This window comes from Bombina bombina, chromosome 2 (genome assembly GCF_027579735.1).
Source record: "Bombina bombina isolate aBomBom1 chromosome 2, aBomBom1.pri, whole genome shotgun sequence".
In the NCBI taxonomy this organism is placed as follows: Eukaryota; Metazoa; Chordata; class Amphibia; order Anura; family Bombinatoridae; genus Bombina; species Bombina bombina.
In genome coordinates, this window is record NC_069500.1 from 84,223,947 (window position 1) to 84,247,505 (window position 23,559).

A 23,559-nucleotide genomic window follows, 5' to 3' on the forward strand; every position below is an offset into this window, starting at 1 on the left:
GAGAGAGAGGCAATAGTATATATATATATGTAAATAGATGTGTGTGTGTGTGTGTATATATATATATAGAGAGAGAGGCAATAGTATATATATGTAAATAGTGTATATATATATATATATATAGAGAGAGAGAGAGAGAGAGAGGCAATAGTATATATATATATGTAAATAGATGTGTGTGTGTGTGTGTATATATATATATAGAGAGAGAGGCAATAGTATATATATGTAAATAGATGTGTGTGTGTATATATATATAGAGAGAGAGAGAGAGAGAGAGGCAATAGTATATATATATATGTAAATAGATGTGTGTGTGTGTGTGTATATATATATATATTATCAAATTTGAAAATGCTGATTGCAGCAAATGCATAAGCCATTGCAGTCTTAATGATATGTTAATTGAATAATAATATCATTTTCATTGCAATTCAGAGAATGCTGGTTCTTTTCTTGTGTGCATCTACTCTGGCAGCACGTCTATCCCATTTACATAAAGTATAACTGGCAGGTATGTGCACAAACCTATTTGTTTAAAGGCAGGAGCATTGCACAAACAGAGAGCATCCTGCTTATGGGTGATGTATTGCAGAGGGAGTAGGGTGGGCTGCCTATTTTATGGGAATAGCTGCAGTGCGCATCAGTCTCATTCCTTTTGAATCAAAATTCCACCATGGGAAAATTGTGCAGCTGACATAGACATTAGTCTTTATATAACAGTCTTCCTGTTATCCCATCTGCAGGTTAGAAGTAATATATAGAACACAGCTCTGCTGTTATAAGCTGCCAGAAAAAAGAAAACAGGTTGCCAACAAAACCAATATTAAGTATGACTAACTGAAGTCATCACATTTTTGCTCTAACTGTTTTGAACTAATTTATTCCCAGCAAATGATCTCTATTATTTGATGCTAGTTTAATGCTGATAATATACATATATAAGAGTACGTAATTGCTAATGTGACATAGTTAGATTAGGGAAATGCTATACAAAAGTGCTGCTTTATCTGCTAAAGGCGGCATAACCAATCAAGTGATTTGAAAGCACTATGGAGTATTATTGTGAAATGCATTACACACCCTCCAGGGCAGTGAGCGCTTGAAATCAATATTCCTCAAGTATTCCATAGCCTTAAAGCCATTCTTCTAACCCCATATTAATGGGTGGTTGGCATTTTTGCAAACTGATTTAGTATATCATTGATAAAAAAACAAACAAGTTGTTAATCATTCCTATTACATACAGTTTGTGCCATTATACAGCCTACCATCGAAAGTGCAGAACTGCCCCTGTGCTGCTGATATATTTCTTATCATCCAATCAGATGTTGTTTGCTTCTTTTGCATGAACTGTGGTTTAAACAAAGGGAAAGCTTGCTTGCTATTGGACGACAGCTTAAAGCATGCATTTTGTAAGAACAATGGCAGAGAGAATAGGGCAATTTTTAATACGATTGAGGATCATTTTACTGTGACGTTGTACTCTGCCATGCATATCAAAGAGCAGCAGTTACAATTACATAAAAGGTTTAAGAGCATTAGTATTGCATTATTGCCTGCATATAACTGTGTGTTTAACTCATGCAAGTGGGAAAAAAACAGTTACAGAGCAACAATGCACTACTGGGAGCTAGCTGAACACATATGTACAGCCACCAATCTAGCTAGCTCCTAGTAGTGCATTGCTACTTCTGAGCCTACCTAGGTATGCTTTTCAATAAAGGATACTAAGAGAATTAAGCAAAGTATATGGAAAATTGTTTCTAATTCCATGCTTTATAATGAATCATACAATTTGGAGTTTCAAATCCCTTTAAGATTTTGCTAACAAAATTAAATTTAAAATGCTCTTGAAGCAAGAAATTAATTTTGATAATAGATGTGAAATGAAAAGCCTCTTTTAATTGCATGCTCTGTCTGATCCATGAAACTTTACTTTTGATTTAGATTTTTTTCATACTAGCAGTCCCTTCCTGTTCACCTGTTTCTGCAGCTAAAGGTGCTTACTTTTAGACAGTTTATTTTTTATGTTCATGTTCCTCTAAGTAAAAGCTGTTTAAATTAAAATAGAAATAGGACATTCAGTTTAGGTTTTCAATACTCATACTTCCCATCGTGTTCCTGGCCACTGGGATTGTGAAATCTTGGGGGGGGGGGGGGGACAGTCCTATAGGCAGTTCCAAAAATTGAGTTTTTGCAATATAGGAATGGGGCTCACATTGCTATGATGGATTTGTACATTTTTATTCAGAGTTTGAATGGTCCAATTCAAGGAGGAGTTTAGTATTTTAGTGTGGCTTTGTATATTCTTCTTCAGGGTTTCTTAACTAGGAACTGAGTGATCAAGTTCTAGGATGTTGTTCAGTGGTTTTGAGTGGGTTTGCACTTTCTTGACCAGGACTTAAAGGGACAGTGTACACCAGATTTTTTTTATTGTTTTAAAAGATAGATAATACCTTTATTACCCATTCCCTAGTTTTGCATAACTAACACCGTTATATAAATACACTTTTTATCTCTGTGATTATCTTGTATCTAAGGCTCTGCAAACTACCCCCTTATTTCAGTTCTTTTGACAGACATGCATTTTAGCCAATGAGAGCTGGCTCCCTGGAACTTCACGTGCATGAGCACAGTGTTATCTATATGACACACATGAACTAACACCCTCTAGTGGTGAAAAACTGTCTAAATGCCCTGTGAGAATAGGCAGCATTTAAGGCCTTAGAAATTAGCATATGAACCTTCTAGGTTTAGCTTTCAACTAAGAATACTAAGAGAACAAAGCAAAATTGGTGATAAAAGTAAATAGGAAAATTGTTTAAAATTACATGCCCTATCTGAATCATGAAAGTTTATTTTGGTCTAGACTATCCCTTTAAGTGACCAGCTTCATGGACAGGATTTAATGTTCTAGAATGGATTTGGGTAGGGAGTGGTTGAGTTTATGGGGGATATCTATCAAGCTGTCAACTATGCTGCATTCACCGGCACCAATACGCTCGCCTAACAATGCGGCCCCATATCTCAATGCGCTCTCCTTATTTATGAAAAAAGCCGGCAAAAAGACGCGCACCAAGTACTGGGCGATGAGCATCGGACTGTTGTTAACTAACAGTCATCGATCTCGCTTCTATTCGGCTTTTTGCCAACTTTATTCATACCCTGTCACTAACACCGCCACTATACTAAAATGTTTATCCCACCGCTCCCCGACATAACCGCAACCTAAATAAAGTTATTAACCCCTATCCCGCCACTCCCCGACCCCGCCGCAACCTACATAAATGTATTAACCCCTAAACCTCCCACATCACCACCACTTACTAAACCTATTAACCCCTAAACCGTCAGCCCCCCACATCTCCATAAACTAAATTAAGCTATTAACCCCTAAACCTAACAAGCCGCTAACTTTCCCTATCTTCAAATAAATTTAATCTTACCTGTAGAATTAAAATAAACTATTTTAAACTATTAATTACCCTAACTATTATCCTACAATTAAATTAAACTACCAATTAAATTAAATAAATTACATATTAAAAAACCTAACCCTACTCAAATTATTTAAATATACTATTAAACATTATTAAAAGTACTAAATTACCAACAAAAAAAACAAAACACTAAATTACCACACAAAAAAAAACACAATATCAAAAATAAAAAGAATTACACCTAATCTTATCAAACATCTTCATCCAGATGGCATCTTCTATCTTCATCCATCCGGCGTGGAGCGAGTCCATCCTGAAGACATCTGGTGCGGAGCATCTTCTTTATACGGTCGCCGCTGTAAACTGGAACTTCAATGCAAGTGACGCCATGCAAGATGGCATCCCTTGCATTCCTATTGGCTGAAAGATTTCAATCAGCCAATAGGATTAGAGCTGCTAAAATCCTATTGGCGGTTCCAATCAGCCAATAGGATTGAGCTATCATCCTTTCGACTGTTCCAATCAGCCAATAGAATGAGAGCTCAAATCCTATTGGCTGATTGGAACCAGATGGATGAAGATAGAAGATGCCGTCTGGATGAAGACTTCTTGCCGCCTGGATGAGGATTTCTCCGGCTGGATGAAGACTTCTCCGGCTGGATGAAGATGGAAGAGGCCGTCCGGATGAAGACTTCTTGCCGCCTGGATGAGGACTTCTCCGGCTGGATGGATCCTTTAAGCGGGACTTCAGGAACTGTAAGTGGATCGTCGGGGTTAGTGTTAGGTTTTTTTAAGGGTTTTTTGGGTGGGTTTTATTTTTAGATTAGGGTCTGGGCATGTAAAAGAGCTAAATGCCATTTTAAGGACAATGCCCATACAAATGCCCTTTTCAGGGCAATGGCAAGCTTAGATTATTTTAGATAGGTTTTTTATTTGGGGGGGTTGGTTGGGTGGGTTGTGGGTTTAACTGTTGGGGGGGGGTGTTTGTATTTTATTTTTTTACAGGTAAAAGAGCTGATATCTTTGGGGCAATGCCCCAAGAAAGGCCCTTTTAAGGGCCATTGGTAGTTTATTGTAGGCTAGGGTTTTTTCTTTATTGGGGGGGGGGGGTATTTATATAGGGCTATTAGATTAGGTCTAATTTTTTATTTTTAATAATTTGTTTTTTTATTTTTCGCAATTATAGGTTTTTTTTGTAACTTAGTGTTTGTTTTTTCTGTAATTTAGTACTTTTAATAATGTTTAATTGCATATTTAAATAATTTGAGTATGGTTAGGTTTTTTAATATGTAATTTATTTAATTTTATTGGTAGTTTAATTTAATTGTAGGATAATAGTTAGGGTAATTAATAGTTTAAAATAGTTTATTTTAATTCTACAAGTAAGTTTAAATGTATTTGAAGATAGGGATGTTGTAATTTTAATTTAAAGTTAGAGGCTTGTTAGGTTTAGGGTTTAATAGCTTAATTTAGTTTATGGCGATGTGGGGGGCTGACGGTTTAGGGGTTAATAGGTTTAGTTAGTGGTGGTGATGTGGGAGGCCAGAGTTTTAGGGGTTAATACGTTTATTTAGGTTGCGGCGGTGTCGTGGAGCGGCGGGATAGTGGTTAATAACTTTATTTAGGTTGCGGCAATGTTGGGGAGCGGTGGAATAGGGGTTAATGCATTTTATTTAGGTGTTGGGGGTGGCAGATTAGGGGTGTTTAGACTCAGGGTTTATGTTAGGGTGTTAGGTGTAAACGTTACTTGTTTTCTACCATAGAAATCAATGGGTTAAATTTCTTTGTCTTGCAGCATCGAACGTAAGCTTTCGCTGCTTTCAGACTCCCATTGATTTCTATGGCATCCGCGGCCTCCAGGGTGGCGGATTGAAAACCAGGTACAATGCGTCCGAATAGCCACGAGCGTACCTGTTAAAAGGTTGATAACTTGGAAAAAGTATCAGATAGAGCTGAAGGTGTAATGACGTAAGCATTGATCTGCTTCAGATTGAGACCGGCGGATCGTATGTTACATTACAAATTTCAACTTAAATTTTAACTGCATATTTATCATTATTATTTCATATGTATACATAGTTTAGGTTTTTATTATTGGTGTATATTTATCCTAAAAAGCATGAGCTTATCCTGTAGAAAATTATTATATATTTCAATACTTTTATATATAAGCTTGGTTGCTATTTTGGATTTAAATTAATATAATAAATATGTTAATTATTTTGATATTCATATTATTTTATTATGAAAATAATTGAAAATATAAATATAATTAGAAATACTCTGTTCATTTTTATCAACCCTATAGCTTAATACGTTGGGGGGGGGGGTTTAATACCTAAGTTCAAAAAAATCAAGTAAAACTAAATATTCTCACTATGGTCATCATATATATTTGATTTATGCTTTACAAATAAGAACATATGACAGAGTTTATTCAAATGGATTTTGTTTTTTGCTAAAAGTGTTTGTGCATCTATAGTTCTGTGTTGTTTGTTTTTGTTTGTTGTTTTTTTTTTTCGTTTTTCATGTGCATGCATAATATATTTCATTTTATAGTCCCAGATATATTTTATAAAATAGAAAAATAGAATCTATTTTTAGGCATATTTCTCTAAAATGCATGTTTCAGCTGGGAGAAGCAAATGTAGAATTTTAACAAATGTACAGTAATATCATTATCTCAAGGAAAAACAGAAACTAAAATACCCTATTTGAGAAAGAAGAGCGTATCTTGCTTTGCATAACAGAAGCTTTTGTGAAATGTGTGTGTTTTCTCCAATGATTGTTTTTGAATAGTCCCAATGCAATACACTTAGATTATGTTGCTCAGAAAAAAATACTTTGTGACCGACCTAAAGCCATGTGAAAGACCAGTGGGATTTCAAAATGATATTACTCGATGCGCTGAATAGGCTTTGGACTAAGACAGTTGGAAACAAAGACCAGCAAAATGTAAAGTAAATCTTGTGATTAGGTCAGTAAAGAAAATTAAATTTGCATCAGAAGAATGGGGAGATGCACTTAATTTATGTTGTATGTTCTGGGATGAGTTCCACTTTCCTTTACTTTGAAGATCTTTATTCTTGATGCACGCTACTAAATCTTTTGTCATAGCTGTCAACCCGTTTCCTTTGCTTCTACCTATACCGCTTGTTTTACAGCTGGGGGAAGGGTACTGATTTCTTTTGTTGTCTGTTCGGTATTTGAGGAAACAATTTCCCAGAAATAGTTTTTTCCCTCTTATGGTTACGTTTCAGAAATAGACTTTAAATAAAGAAACCAAATCACCTGCCCTTTAAGGGTGAAAAGACTAAATTACAAATAAATTGCACATGAATTATTCAGATGACTGTTTGCTAAGTAACAATCACTAGCACTCACTGTAAATTTAATAAAATAAATTAATTTAATTCTATGAGCACAGGATCATTGATCACAGTGACGGTTATTTTTCTTATGATAATATTGGCCAATTAATAGCTTCTAAGTAGTGTTGAAGATACAGGAATATGATAAAAATAAAAATGTTAGAGCAGAAGGGAAGAATCATTTTCTCTGAAATGTTTTATATTTAAAAAAAATTAAAATAAATCATATACTTTAATGGTGAATAAGTTAAACTTTTCTAATGGATTGTGATCAACCCCAATTTTTTTGTTGTTAAAGGGGCATAAAAAAGCCCCCCAAAAAATTCATGGTTCAGATAGAACCTACAATTTTAAACTACTTTTATTATCATTTTTTCTTTGTTTTCTTGTTATCCTTTGTTAAAAAGCAGGACGAAAAAATCTGGAGTGTGCACGTGTCTGCAGCACAGTCATGTAGTGCTTTAGACATGTGCATGCTCTTCAACAAAGAATAACATCAGAAGAAAGCAAATTTGATAGTAAAATGGAAACTTTTTTTTTAAATTGTATTCTCTATCTTTATCAGGAAAGAAATATTTTGTGTTTAATGTCCCTTTAACTTCATAACAGTGTTGCTGTACATCCTTATTTGTGCAAAACTAAGCTGGGTGCTGAGCAGCCCATAGTGGGGTTTGTATAATATGAGCAAGATTTTGGCCAGTTCAGGCATACTGATCGGGTGGTTTAGACTGGATAAACTTGGCTCATCGAAAAGTATTTCCTCTCCCTGTGTAATTACATAAATACTTGATAGGGGTCAATTTATCAAAGGCTTTGCAACCCTTTCGACCCCCTACGACTGTAGGTTCTAACAAGAGAGCCTGCAGTCTGTATTTAACAAGCAGCGGTCATCAGACCACTGCTTTTCTAACCTTTTGCCACATCTAAGGTGGGGAATTTCAATCTCCTCGGTCTCGTCCGACCAGGGAGATTGACAGCTCCTGCCCGTGTGGGATTGACTGTGTGCGGGCAGGGGGTGGGATTGCACGCAAGCAATAGCCAAGGGAATTCAGCCCGCCAGAGGCGAGCTGCAGCGGACTGGGGCGCGTATATGCGTCCATGTCCACCGCAGCTTGATAAATGGACCCCATAGTGTTTGTATGTGCATGGTCAGATACTTGAACTGCATTAGTTCATCATGAATGGAGCTACATAATTGGATAAAAAATACATGGCTGCACATTTATGTGTTAAACACAATAATCTAATAATCCTATATTATAAAAGGCCAAGTGTGTTTGTCTGAAGCCGTCATGCGCAGTAGAGACAAACACACTTGGCCTTAGATCCTCGCACGCGCACCTCCGAGCCGAGAAAACACCTCGCAGCGCACAGCCGAGAATAGACCTTCGCACGCGCACCCACCCGACATCGCACGCGCACCTCCGCAATTGAAATAGCAGCGCGAGGATCAGGAGACTTTAAAAGAGAGAGAGTGAGAGAGTGAGACTGAGACTGACTTGCCCTTAGATTCTCGCACGCGCACCTCCGAGCTGAGAATAGACCTTCGCATGCGCACCCACCCGACCTCGCACGCGCACCTCCGCAATTGAAATAGCAGCGCGAGGATCAGGAGACTTTAAACAGCAGCGCGAGGATCAGGAGACTTTAAACGAGAGAGAGAGACCGCTGTACTGCACAACATGGCCCGTGTGAACAGGCTTTAGGACTAGTATACTAATAAAACGCTGCCCCCAGTTTTAGTCTGTTTTACAGTATTTTGTACTAAATCTTTGCTGTCACAATTTTCTGGTAATATTTTATTTTTCATAAATTTAGAGCAAATGTAATTCACATTAAGCACTTTTGTCATATGGCCAAGCAGCCAATACATAAATAATGACCCTGCTCATTAATATTAGAAGGAACCAAAGCAGCTGTCAGTGTATGATGCCATTATCTATCCACATGTATATGTGTGGATATATTGACTCATATCTCTTAATATTGATCAGGAATTTATTGAATACATGTCCTCATTTCATTAGAAGCTAGCACAGTCAATGTTTGTTTCCAGAAATGTGTTGCTAAGCAACACATATTAGAATATGGGAAATTAGGGACCTGTGAGACACACAATCTAATTGGACAGCACTGGTGACCTCTAATAACACAAATATATATTCCCACACAGTGCTCTCCCCAGAAAATGTTGCGAGCCGAGTGGCTTCATGAAATAGCCTAGTGGGGCAGATTAACATGTTGCAATATTATAACATTTTCAGTAATTTATCAATTTTAAGCTATCCAAAGCACAAATTAATTTCATAATTTAACATAAATTGATTTAATGATAATTTGTGGAACAGATTAAATTTTACCTAAATATTGGTTTAAATTTTAGCCAGGTGGTATGCCTATTAAATACATACTAGGAAACTATTCTATATAATATTTATATATATGTACTCTTGTTTCACCTCAGGCATGGGCACTGATATGCCAGCCAATAAGAGGGCAAAAAGAAAGAGACTTTAGCAGTTATTTATTACTGTATGTACTAAATGGAAGGGGCTTTATTACTGCATTAAAGGGACACTCAAGTCAAAATGAAACTTTCATTATTCAGATAGAGCATGCGATTTTAAACAGCTTTTCAATTTACTTCCATTAAAAAAAGTGCAGTCTTTTTATATTTAAACTTTTTGAGTCACTAGCTCCTACTGAGCATGTGCAATAATTCACAGAATAAGCTTATATGCATTTGTGATTGGCTGATAGCTGTCACATGGTATGTGTATGCATTTGTGATTGGCTGATGGCTGTCACATGGTACAATGGGAGTGGAAATAGACAAAAAAAAATTGTCAGAAAAAAATCTACTATTCATTTGAAGTTCAGACTAAGTGCTAATATCAGGAAAGGTATCAAATGGCTAAATACAGCCCCCCTTCACTCCTCCTGGAAAGAATCGCACCTAAAGCTCCTCAACAACGCTTATATTTTTCCAAAGAGATTAGCTAAATGGACACCAGGACAATTAGGTCTCTGCTATAAATGTCATATGCCAGGAGCAGATTTGCTCCATTGTTTTTGGTATTGCCCCAAAATAAGACAATTTTGGCAGAAAGTAAATTTCTCGTTAAATAAATCTATCCTGGATGTTTTTTGACCAGTTTGTTGTTAATATAAAATGTCAGGACACTGATCGTACTTTAGATATGCAATTAAGTTGTGAATTTTTTCTTTTCTTTTTTTTTCTTTGACTATGTATAAAATTCACAGAGCCTTGTTTGGTCAATGTATGTATTTGCTTTGTTTATCAACCTGACAGCCAAAATAAAGATTATAAAAAAAAAAAGAAGTTCAGACTAAGTGCTATTGCATTGTCTTGTAATCTTGCATTTGTTGATTATGCAAATCTACTGTGTTGACTGGTCCTTTAAATATATTTGTAGACTCGCAGATTTGTGCTTTTTTTTTTTCTCTTTCTCCTCCTGTATGTGTAAAGACAATTGTTGACATTAATTTGACAGTCAAGTCCAAAAAAAACTTTCATAATTCAAATAGGGCATGTAATTTTTAACAACTTTCCAATTTACTTTTATCACCAATTTTGCTTTGTTCTCTTGTTATTCTTAGTTGAAAGCTAAACCTAGGAGGTTCATATGCTAATTTCTTAGACCTTGAAGGCCGCCTCTAATCTAAATGCATTTTAACAGTTTTTCACCACTAGAGTGTATTAGTTCATGTGTTTCATATAGATAATATTAAGCTCATGCACTGAATTTACCCTGGAGTGAGCACTGATTGGCTAAAATGCAAGTCTGTCAAAAGAACTGAAATAAGGGGGCAGTCTGCAGAGGCTTAGATACAAGGTAATTGCAGAGGTAAAACATGTATTATTATAACTGTGTTGATTATGCAAAACTGGGGAATGGGTCATTAAGGGATAATCTATCTTTTAAAACAACAAAAGGTTTGGTGATGACTGTCCCTTTAATTTTGAGGTTTTGTAAGATGAAATGAGCAGAGCCACAAGCATTACCCCAATCACTAAAAAATGTAAAACACTTTGTTTAGTACATTAAAATGCAAACTAAATATACGGAAAACCACATTACAGTTCTTTTTTCTGCCACTGTCAATTTTTATGTCAATTTTTATGTCAATTGAAAGTGCAGCTATTAGGGGAAAAGTTAAAGCTCTTTAAATGTACTGCCAAACTGGTAGGAAAATACATGTTTGTGCACAACTGCTACTGAATAATCTGTTGCTTACTGGTTTACAAAGGCAACTCAACTGTATACTAGAGTAACTTGAGCTAGCTGACTGTTCAGTGAATGCAAGAGAAACAGTAAGTAGTTTTTTGCCCATTCTCAGAAGAGGCAGAATAAATATCTATTTCCTGTATTAAAACAATAAAAAACATATCTGCCCAAAAAACTTAATCACCAGCTGCTATCGTAATAAGGGTAACTGCCCTTCCTTTAATTGTGGAGAGAGATATGCCCCTGCTAGTATGATGCACACAAAAAAAATCAGGACAGGTGAATTTATAATAAAAAAAAATATTTTCGGGATAAAACAAATAAAAAATATGTACTACAATATCCTTTTAAACTCACAATATAACATTTTACTGAATGATGTTTTTCAATTCTGCATATTATTATTAATCAGCGGGGGAGGGGGGCAGGGGGACCACAGTGGCTGACGGAGGAGCTGCAGTGGGTCATATTTGCATAACCTGAAAATGGGATGCTCTGCCTTCAAATGCTTGGGCCTGATTCTGGTCTCTGCCTGGCTTTGACTGTTATTACATGGAACTACAGTTTTCATGTTTAACATACCATTAGGGTTAAATTTACCATCCTTGCACGTGGACAGGTTCGCAAGTAGTGAACCTGTCCGTCTGCATTCACCATTTGTGATGTTTCCCTTTAAGAACATAATTTATTTATTTTGTTTTTAAATCTATGCATCACAACAAACTTTTACATTAATGTTTAAATAATTTGAACTGTCTAGTGACACATAGATTACTCAATCTGTATTTTATATATATATATATATATATATATATATATATATATATATATATATATATATTATTTTTTGTCAGATTAAATATGGTTAAAAAAGAAGCGGCACTCATTTTCTGGTTGTCATTGGCCCAGGAAGTTAAAGCCAATTGTAATGAGGGCATCACAGGAGGACAGGCTCCTAACAAATGAGAGCCATATATTGACTGACAGCCAACACGCCATTTCAGTGATAAATGTATTTTTATACACTGCTGTTCAAGGTCACTTTATTCTCATTGGAAGCTGGCTCTCAGAAGGCTTGTGACTCCAAATTCAAACATGCTGGTAGCTTGATGGAGAAAAATAATAAAAGTCAAATTAATACATAATGATTTTATTGCTGAGCAACATCAGTATCATTTTATCTTAAATAGAATTTGGCAAAGGACACACAGATGTTTTTAATTTGGTCTTTAGATTCAGCCACAGCGTTTATTGTAAGAGGGATTTTATGTGGCTCGCAATTTAGGCCTTTCTAGTGAGAGGAAAAGCAGCAGTGAAGGGTATTGTTGCTGACAGAAAGGGTTTTATCCTCTGACAGTCTCGGTAGTGATACATCAAGGCTGACATCAACTTGATAAGAATCACTTTCGAGGCTGTTCTCAGAGCCTTTTTTATAGATCTAAACCTTAAAAAAAAAACAAGTCAAACGCTCTGTTTCGTGAAGTGAAATCTCTTTCATGGCACACAGGAACTTTAAAATCATAGGGCCTGTCCTGCATTATACAGGTAATTGTGTCTGCATGAATACCAGTCAGGTTGTGTCCTCCTCAACCACTTGTGTTTCATGTTGTACATATTTGTAAGTTTTTTCCCCAAAAAAAAACATTTCAGTATTTGCTTAAAGGACATAGAACAGCAGTATTAAAATAATTTTCTTAAAAGTTCAGTAATGACTCAAATATCTTTTCTTTCCTAAGGCAGGGAGAGTCCACAAATCATTCTAATTACTAGTGGTATATTCACTCCTGGCCAGCAGAAGGAGACAAAGAGCACCCCTGCAGAGCTGTTAAGTATCACTTCCCTTACTCATAACCCCCAGTCATTCTCTTTATCTCTGTCAAGGGAGAATGTGCAAAGATGGTGTCTGAAGATGTTTAATCCTTTAATGGGTACTTTTTCCTGCAATCAAGGATTTGGGGCTATGTTGTGTCCATGTCAATCTCTTTAGTAAGAGTAATGGTGGCTTTTAGCAGTTAGAAAGCAGGAAGGTGGTCTTTGCTTTATTTCTAACATCTATGCTACCCCTTTGATAGAAAACCAGGGTTGGTTACTCTGTATTTTTTTTTCTACAGGTCTCTGGCAGATACTGAATATCAGTCACACCTAAGAAGCTGTCCCTCCCTGCAGCTGGATCCACAGGTAAGTGTTCTTGCCTTCTAGGTTCTGGGGGCAGCACTCTAGAGGTTAATTCCTCTGTGGATCATTAAATGGCACTCTCTTAATTCCTGGGTATGGGAATTTATTTTGGACAGTACTTTTTGCAGGCAATATATTATTGAGGAACTGGAGGCTTAAAGGGTTAAGGTTGTTCCCTATTTACTGAGGCTGAATTGGAAGTATTTCAGGAGGGGTTTTATTTTAATCCCTGTTGAGTTTTTTTCCACTCTTGGACCGTAACGGTTCTGTTTAGGGAACTTTTTTCAGTGGAAAGAGTTAACGTAGCGCTTAGGGTTCGCACGCTTTCACTCTGCGGCACAGTTAGTTTTTCCTTGCGCTTACGTGACCTTTCGCTCTTCCGCTTGTGTTACTCATAGCAGCTTACAGAGCAGGGTGGGGGGTGTGGTGCATGTAAACGCTTCTGGAGCTTTTGAATACCGGAGAAGTCTTTATTACAAATGGAAACTGAGCTTTGAAGGAGGATCGTTTCTAAGTCTTGCTGTGCTATTATCCAGTTACTGGTGGGACCTCCTGGTTACAGTGTGGTGAGTTACCTCAGTCAGACTGAGGATATAGAGGCTGCGTATTATATTAGATTCAAATAGTTTTTTTGGAGGTATTTGATAATTATATCTCCCGCTCCTTTATTTCTTTTTTGTGGGATTTAATTTTCATAGTTATGATGGACAGAACAAAATTCTGAAATTAATTTTGTAAAGTGTTTGTTTTGTTTGGAGGCTCAGATAGTACCTCCCATGCAATTTTGTTCCAAATGTTTGGATAAAACTTTAATGTCTAAAGACAAAATTTCCCCTCCTAAGTCTGTCTCTCAGGATAATGTTGTCCATGCCATGCCTCATCTTTCTCCTCAAACGTTCCAATCTGTTTCACAAGAAGTGCCATGCGGTTCCTCTCAAAATCCTCCTGGGGGGGTTTATTTACCAGGGATTTTTTCTGTGCAGATAACATCAGCTGTTTTGGCAGCCTTATCTGCCTTTTCTGTTGCTGGTAAGTGAAAAAGGAAATAAAAAAATTATTAATTCTGACACTGCTAAGGCTGCGTTAGTCTTTCTAATTTATCTGATGAGGATAATACCTCAGTGGAGTCTGAGGGTGAGTTGTCAGATTCTGATACTGTTGTGACCAACTCTGCAGATTCAGAGGAGATTCATTTCAGATTTAAGCTACAACACCTCTGGGTACTATTGAAGGAGGTTCTTGCTACTTTGGAAGAATCCGACATGTCTGTCGCTGAGAACCCAAAGAGGTCTAGGGTATATGATGTACCTACATCTGTGGAAGTGTTTCCTGTTCCTTACCGTATGGCAGATATCATAGCTCAGGAATGGGATAAACCTGGGATTCCGTTTTCCCCGTCCCCTGTTAATGAAAAGATGTTTCCTGTTGCTGACTTTATACGTGACTTGTGGCGCACAGTGCCCAAGGACTACTATTCCTATTGAGGATCACATGGATAAGAAAAAAAAATGTATATTCATCAGGGATTGCAGTGGCAGCCTGTTGCTAGTATCGCTACAGTTGTGGGAGCAGCATATTATTGGTGCAATGACTTATCTAATTTAATCTTAAAAGAGACTACTATAGAGGAGATCCAAGATAGGATCAAGGCTCTCAAGCTAGCCAATACCTTGTGATGCCAACATGCATGTTCTTAGATTGGGAGCTAAGATTTCTGGTTTCACTGTTTTAGCTTTTAGAGGTTTGTGGTTAAAATCTTGGTCTGCAGATGTCACATCCAAGTCCAAGCTTATGTCTTTGTCTTATAAGGGCAAAATTCTGTTTGGTCCAGGTCTGGCTGAGATAATATCCAATATTACAGCTGGAAAGGGCTCTTTCCTACCTCAAGATGAAAAGAACAGACCTAAAGGTCGCCAGAATTCTAATCCTGTCCTCCCAGGGGCAGATTCCACCTGCCAAGGTTGTCTGCAGACCAGATAAAGAGAGAGGCTTCTTAAACTGCGTAGGGAACTATCTTCCCTGAGAGTGATTGTTCCATTTCCCCTAGAGGAACAGGGTCTAGCATTCTATTCAAATCTGTTTATAGTTCCCAAAAAGCAAGGCACTTTCTGTCCCATCCTGGACCTAAAGTGTCTCAACCAATTCCTCAGGGTTCCATCCTTCAAAATGGAGACCATTCGTTCCATTCTTTCTTTGGTTCAAGAGAGTCAGTTCATGATGACCATAGACCAGAAGGATGCGCATCTTCATGTTCCCATTCACAGGGATCATTGTTAATATCTGACTTTTGCCTTTCTGGACAAACATTTCCAGTTTGTTGCTTTTCCTTTTGGCCTTGCTACAGCTCCCAGAATTTTCACTAAGGGTCTGGGGGTGCCTTATCTGGACGACATCTTAGTTTAAGCGCCATCTTTTCATCTAGCAAAATCTCATACAGAGATGTTGTTGTCTAGTCTATGTTCCCACGGGTGGAAAGTGAATCTGGGAAAGAGTTCCCTTGTACTAGATACAAGGGTGTGTTTCCTAGGAACAATTATAGATTCTCGGTCCATGAAGATTTTTTTCTGATGGACGTCAGAAAATCCAAACTTCATGCTTCTTGCCTTTCTCTCCAGTCTGCTGTTCATCCATCTGTGGCTCAATGTATGCAGGTGCTTGGTCTGATGGTTTCCTCAATGGACATCATTCCTTTTGCTCGGTTCCATTTAAGACCTCTACAACATTGCATGCTCAGTCAATGGAACGGGGATCACTCAGATCTCTCGCAGAGGATAAATCTGGATTCCCCAACACGAGTCTCTCTATCGTGGTGGATTTCACAGGACCATCTGTCTCGGGTTACATGCTTCTTGAGGCCTTCCTGGGTGATTATGATCACGGACGCCAGCTTGTTGGGCAGGGGAGCAGTTTGGGGCTCTTTAAAAGCACAGGGCCTGTGGACTCCAGAGGAGTCTTCTCTTCCAATAAACATTTTGGAGTTGCGAGCAATCTTCAATGCTTTGATAGCCTGGCCTTAAATAGCTTTGGTCCAATTTATCAGATTCCAATCGGACAACATCACCTCAGTGGCTTACATCAACCACCCGAGAGGAACTCTGAGTTCCTTGGCAATGAAGAAGGTGACTCGCATTCTGCAGTGGATGGAGTCTCACGATTGCCCGCTCTCTGCCATCCACATCATACCAGGGGTGGACAACTGGGAGGTGGATTTTCTGAGCAGGCAGACTTTTCATCCGGAAAAGTGGGCTCTCCACCCAGAGGTTTTCACAATGATAACTCTCAGGTGGGGGGTTCCGGAGTTGAATCTGATGGCGTCTCGTCAAAACGCCAAGCTTCCAAAGTACGGTTCAAGGTCAAGAGACTTTGAAGCCGTTCTGATAGACGCTCTGGCGGTTCTTTAGAACTTCAATCTAGCATACCTGCTTCCTCCATTTGCTCTACTTCCACAAGTAATAGCTCATATCAAAGAAGAGAGAGCGTCTGTGATTCTAATAGCTCCTGCATGGTCTTGCAGGATCTGGTTTGCGGATCTGGTGACAATGTAATCTCTTCCGCCTTGGAGGTTACCTGTGAGGAAGGACCTTCTACTTTAGGGTCCCTTCCTTCATCCATATCTGGATTCTCTGAAGCTGACTGCTTGGGGATTAAACGTCTAGTTTTGGCTAGACGTGGCTTCTCTGAGAAAGTCATGGATTCTATGCTTCAGGCTCGTAAACCGGTTACTTGCAGAATTTACCATAAGGTATGGAGTAAATACCTTCATTGGTGTGATTCAAAGGGTTTTTCTTGGAACAAAGTAAGGGTTCCTCAAATTTTGGCTTTTCTTCAGGAGGGCCTGGAGAAAGATTTGTCAGTCAGTAATCTGAAAGGTCAGATTTCTGTGCTGTCTATTCTTTTGCATAAATGTCTGTCAGATCTGCCAGACGTTCAGTCTTTTGTTCAGGCCTTGGTCAGAATCAGATTTACGTTTAAACCGGTTGCTCCTCCTTAGAGCCTTAATCTTGTTTTGCAGCAGGCTCCGTTTGAGCCGATGCTTTCTGTTGATATTAAGTTACTATCTTGAAAGGTCTTGTTTCTTATTGCTATTTCTTCTGCATGCAGTGTTTCTGAACTTTCGGGTTTGCAGTGTGATTCCCTTTAACTTATTTTTCATGCTGATAAGGCGGTCCTACGTACTAAGCTGGGGTTTCTCCCTAAGGTAGTGTCGGATCGCAATATTAATCAAGAAATTGTTGTTCCTTCTTTTTGTCCTAATCCTCCTTCTCAAAATAAATGTCTTTTTCATAACTTGGATGTTGTGTGTGCTTGGAAATTTTACCTTCAAGCAAATACGAGTTTTCGGCAGACATCTGCCTTGTTCATTGTTTTCTCTGGAAAGCGTAGGGGTGAGAAGGTCACTTCTTCTACTCTTTCTCTTTGGTTGAGAAGTGTTATCTGTTTAGCTTATGAGACAGATGGACAGCAGCCTCCTGAGAGAATTACAGCTCATTTCACTAGAGCTGTTTCATCTTCTTGGGCTTTCAAAAATGAAGCTTCGGGTGGAGCAAATTTGCAAGGCGGCAACATGGTCCTCCATTCATACTTTTTTTCAAATTCTACAAATTATGATACTTTTACCTCGGCTGAGGCTTCTTTTGGGGTAAAAGTTCTTCAAGCGGTGGTGCCTTCAGTTTAGGTCTGCCTGTCTTTTTTAAAACCTCAGGCACCTCTATACCTTTGTGTTATCTTATTTTGCCATTTTCCTTCGGTCGAATGACTGGGGGTTATGGGTAAGTGATACTTAACTGCTCTTCTAGGGTGCTCTTTGCCTCCTCCTGCTGGCCAGGAGTTAATATCCCACTAGTCATTAGAATGATTTGTGGACTCTCCATCCCTGGAAAGAAATAGGTTTATCATTTTGTTTTTTATTTTTTGTTACTATATTCTATAGCTTGTCTGCTTTTGCTTGGAAAATATTGTTTTCAATAATTATGCCATTATTTTGATAGAAAAATACATTGTAAATCTCAGTAAAAACTAACCTAATCAAATGCTATGCTGTACATTAAAATGTAATTAAATATGCAACATTTATTTTTAAATTTTATTTTAAATTTTTTCCTTACTATTTGTTATTTAGATCTTTCTTACAAAGCGTATTTCTATTTTTTGTTTGTTGATCACTTTCTCTTTCAGAGAAGTAGCATTCCCTTTATTATTTATTTATTTTGATGAATTTTTGCTGATTTTCGTTGACCATCACTACAGTATTAACCTATTTCGTATTTATTTTTTAACACAATTTAAACTTATTTTTTTAAATAGTTTATTTTTTTAAGTGCAACAACATTATGTAACATTGGCACTAAACAAACACATAAAGATCTGGATTTGCATAGGTCTTTGTATGTTGTGCTATTACACAAATAAATATTATGCTGAAAATAGCTGAATATTCGACATTCGTGTAGAAAATGAATGCCGAATACAAAAATTTCCACCTAATATATGTCATACATACATACACATATGTGCTCTCACCAAACACTGGATACAGCAATCAGGGTGTGGTGCAGGTAAATTATAGAATAGACTGATGATGGCTCACGGAAAAATACATAATCAATATTCATACTTTGTTTTAAAAGTATGGAAATCAACCAATAGAGCTGGCGCTAATGATTATTTGCTAATAAACATGTATTTCCTTTAAAAAAAAAAAAAAAATTATAATTTGTTTAAATTGCATTTACTTCATAATGTCATTTAAATCTCCATTCTACTTTGCTTATCAAAATGACTTTAGAAGTCCCCATCACAAATGGTGCATAAGGTGTTACTATTTTTTATATTCATTCAACCGATTCAAAGTTTGCAAACCATAAAGGTTATGTGTTACATAGGTGTAGATTTTGATTTTTTTACATTCAACTCCCACTATACACCTATTAAAATTTAGAAGTCAAATCAAAGAGTTCAAGCAGCTATGTGCTTAGGAGGCCTTTTGCAAACTGTGAGAATCTGATAAAATGGTTTTCAAATGGAATTGCCGCCAAGATTTCTAACAGTTGGAATGTAGTGTGACGAAGTTTTATCAAAGCAGCCCAATAAGTTATGCCGTTTGGTGTAGCACAACAGCTTAGGAAGCTGTGTAGAACGCATGCACAGATGCATTTCTTATCATTATAGATCAAGCGCCTCTGGATTAACAAGCCTTTGGACAATGGTCTGATCTGAAAGAGGCACAGCTGGACTTGTTTAGACTTCAAATCAAAGCTGTTCACATAAACTTAACTTGAGCACATCACAAGGCTTGTTGCCAACAAACAACCACATAAGAAAACCCTGCTTTTTGTTTTTAATATTTAATGTGCAACAGGGAAGTGAGAAGCGCATGATTTTATAATGTATAGTAAGCCTTCAGGTGAAATGAGAAGGAAATGTTTACAAGAGACAAATCTCTTGGACAAAACAAAAATTCAATCTATTTCCCCCCCAGGCCTTGAGCAGATTTTTTTCTGTAATGAGGAATAAGCAGAAGCTATAATATCTAATAACACATATTTATATTCTTCCCAATTTATTTTTCAGAATATCCATGGACATAAAGGATCGATAACTGCGGTTTCTTTTGCCCCGGATGGACGCTATCTCGCTACCTACTCAAATGCAGACAGTCATATCTCCTTTTGGCAGGTACTTGATGATTTATAGTGTACACTAAGCAAGATGTATACATACATGCTGGGGTTGTTGGCCATAAATATAGAGTGTATACTTAACTATTAACACTCCTGCGCTGAAGCCATCTTTAGCTATTTATACTTAATGCATTTCAAAATCTGTTTAATTTGTTTGAGAATTACCTACACAAATATTGTGTTGGTTTTTGTTCAGCAGACCAACCACTTTATTTTGGACAATACCCAAATGAATGTTAAACTAAAGTTTACATCATAAACACTAGAGTAGGAGTCATTATTTCCTAAATATTTCAATCAAAACACCTTGTGGTTCCACAATTAAGAATTTACTTTCTCAAAACACATATGAAATTTTGTTAAAATGTAATAATTGATTATAATATAAAATTATAAATTTCTATTGTTAAGTGTATCCAGTCCATGGATCATCCATTACTTATGGGATATATTCTCCTTCCCAACAGGAAGCTGCAAGAGTCCACCCACAGCAAAGCTGCTATATAGCTCCTCCCCTAACTGCCATTACCAGTCATTCTCTTGCAAGTCTCAACATAGATAGGAGGTCGTGAGAGTCTGTGGTTTTTTATACTTAGTTTATTTCTTCAATCAAAAGTTTGTTATTTTTAAATGGCACCGGAGTGTGCTGTTTATCTCAGGCAGTATTTGGAAGAAGAATCTGCCTGCGTTTTTTCTATGATCTTAGCAGACGTAACTAAGATCCAGTTGCTGTTCTCACACATTCTGAGGAGTAAGGTACTTCAGAGGGGGAATGGCGTGCAGGTTTTCCTGCAAATAAGGTATGTGCAGTAAAATATTTTTCTAAGGAATGGAATTGACTAAGAAAATACTGCTGATACCGAAGTAATGTAAGTACAGCCTTTAAATGCAGTGAAAGCGACTGGTACCAGGCTGATTGATAGAGATATATGCTAAGGTATGTGCAGTAATATATTTTTCTAAGGAATGGAATTGACTAAGAAAATACTGCTGATACCAAAGTAATGTAAGTAAAGCCTTAAATGCAGTGATAGCGACTGGATCAGGCTTATTAATAGACATACATACTCTTATAAGAATGTGTTTTAAAACGTTTGCTGGCATGTTTAATCGTTTTTTAACATATGTTTGGTGATAAAACTTATTGGGGCCTAATTTTTCCACATGGCTGGCTTAAATTTTGCATAGAAACAGTTATAGGGAAGGTAATCCACAGCTCAGCTGTGGCAGTTTTGTTGTGTCTGTTTAAAAAAATGTCGTTTTTTTTTTTTTTGTTTTTTTTATCTGTTTTTTGCATTAAGAGGTTAATCATCCATTTGCAAGTGGGTGCAATGCTCTGTTAACTTATTACATGTACTGTAAAAATTTCGTTTGATTTACTTCCTTTTTTCACTGTTTTTCAAATTTTGACAAAATTTGTTTCTCTTAAAGGCACAGTAACGTTTGTTATATTTGCTTGTTAACTTGATTTAAAGTGTTTTCCAAGCTTACTAGTCTCTTTATTAGTTCTAACATGTCTAACATAGAGGAGGCTCTGTGTTTATTATGTTTAAAGCCATGGTGGAACCCCATTTTAGAATGTGTACCAGATGTACTGATTTCATGTTAAACAATAAAGATCATTTTTTGTATTTAAAAACATTATCACCAGAGGATTCTGTCGAGGGGGAAGTTATGCCGACTAACTCTCCCCACGTGTCAGACCCTTTAACTCCCGCTTTAGGGACTCACGCTCAAATGGCGCCAAGTACATCAAGGGCACCCATAGCGTTTATTTTACCAGAGGATTCTGTCGAGGGGGAAGTTATGCCGACTAACTCTCCCCACGTGTCAGACCCTTTGACTCCCGCTCCAGGGACTCACGCTCAAATGGCGCCAAGTATATCAATGGCGCCCATAGCGTTTATTTTACAAGACATGGCAAAGGTTGTGTATAATACACTGGCAGCAGTATTAGTCAGACTACCTGAAATTAAAGGAAAGCAAAACAGCTCTGGGGGTAGATACAGAGCATACAGACGCTTTAAGAACCATGTCTGATACTACCTCACAATATGCTTAGTCTGTGGGTGATATTTGTGACTCAGGGAAGATGATTTAACCTGATTCTGATATTTCTACATTTAAAATTTATGCTTGAGAACCTCCACTTGTTGCTCAGGGAGGCTTTAGCTGCTCTGAATGAATGTGTACAATCGCAGTGCCAGAGAAATTGTGTAGACTGGATAAATAATATGCAGTGCCGGTGTGTACTTATGTTTTTCCAATACCTAAAGAGGTTTACTAAAATTTTTCATAAGGAATGGGATAGACCAGGTGTGCCGTTCTCTTCCCCTCCTATTTTTTAGAAGAATGTTTTCTAATAGTTGCCACCACACGGGACTTATGGCAGACAGTTCCTAAGGTGGAGAGAAGAGTTTCTACTCTAGCTAAGCGTACCACTACCTCTGGCGAGGACTGTTGTGCTTTTTTAGATCCAATGGATAAAAAATGTTTATTCAACAAGGTTTTATCCTGCAGCCCCTTGCACGCATTGCTCCTGTCACTGCTGCTGCGGCGTTCTGGTTTGAGTCTCTTGATGAGGCTTTACAGGCTCCATTGGATGAATATATTTGACAAGCTTAGAGCACTTAAGCTAGCCAATTCCTTTGTTTTCTGATGCCTTTGTTCCTTTGACTAGACTAACGGCTAAGAATTCTGTTTTTTACTATACTGGCGCGCAGAGCGCTATGGCTTATATCATGGTCAGCTGTCGTGACTTTAATAAATAAGCTACTTAACTTCCCTTCAAGGGGCAGACCCTATTCAGGCCTAGTTTGAAGGAGATTATTACTTATATCACTGGAGGAAAAGATCATGCCCTTCCTCAGGACAGGTCCAAATCAAGGGACAAAAAAGGCCTAATTTTCGTGCCTTTCGAAAATTCAAGGCAGGTGTGGCATCAACTTCCTCTAAGGCAAAATAAGAGGGAACTTTTGCTCAGTCCAAGGCGGTCTGGAGACAACCGGACCTGGAACAAAGATAAGCAGGTCAAGGAGCCTGCTGCTGCCTCTAAAACAGCATGAGGAACGGACCCCTATCTGGTAACGGATCCTATAGGGGGCAGACTTCATTCTTCACCCAGGCGTGGGCAAGAGATGCCCAGGATCCCTGGGCATTGGAAATTATACCCCAGAGATATCTTCTGGATTTCAAAGCTTTCCCCCCCAAAAAAGGGGAGTTTTTGCCTTTCACATTTATCTGCAAACCAGATAAAGAAAGAGACATTCTTGCATTGTGTACGTGACCCATTCAGTTCCAATAGAGGAACAGGGACACAGTTTTCCTCAAATCGGTTTGTGGTTCCCAAGGAAAGGAAACCTTCAGACCTATTTTGGATCTAAAAGATCTTAAACAAATTCTTTAGAATTCTATCATTTAAGATGGAAACTATTCGTACCATCTTAACTATGATCCAGGAGAGTCAATAGAGGACTACAATGGATTTGAAGGATGCTTATCCTCACATTACGATGCATAAAGATCACCATCGGTTTTTCAGGTTTGCCTTTCTAGACAGGCATTACCAGTTTGTAGCTCTTTCCTTTGGGTTAACTACAGCCCCTAGAATCTTTATGGAGGTTCACTTTGGCGGTCCTTA

General features: G+C 37.6%; 1 protein-coding gene across 1 annotated transcript in view; it reads left to right on the plus strand.

Moving 5' to 3' along the window:
* Positions 1-23,559, plus strand: part of WDR7 (WD repeat domain 7) — a 1,007,279-nt gene that overhangs the window by 935,274 nt on the left and 48,446 nt on the right. Inside the window, 1 exon segment of the mRNA XM_053701142.1 lies at positions 19,810-19,914. Within this exon segment, the coding sequence (XP_053557117.1) occupies positions 19,810-19,914 (105 nt within the window).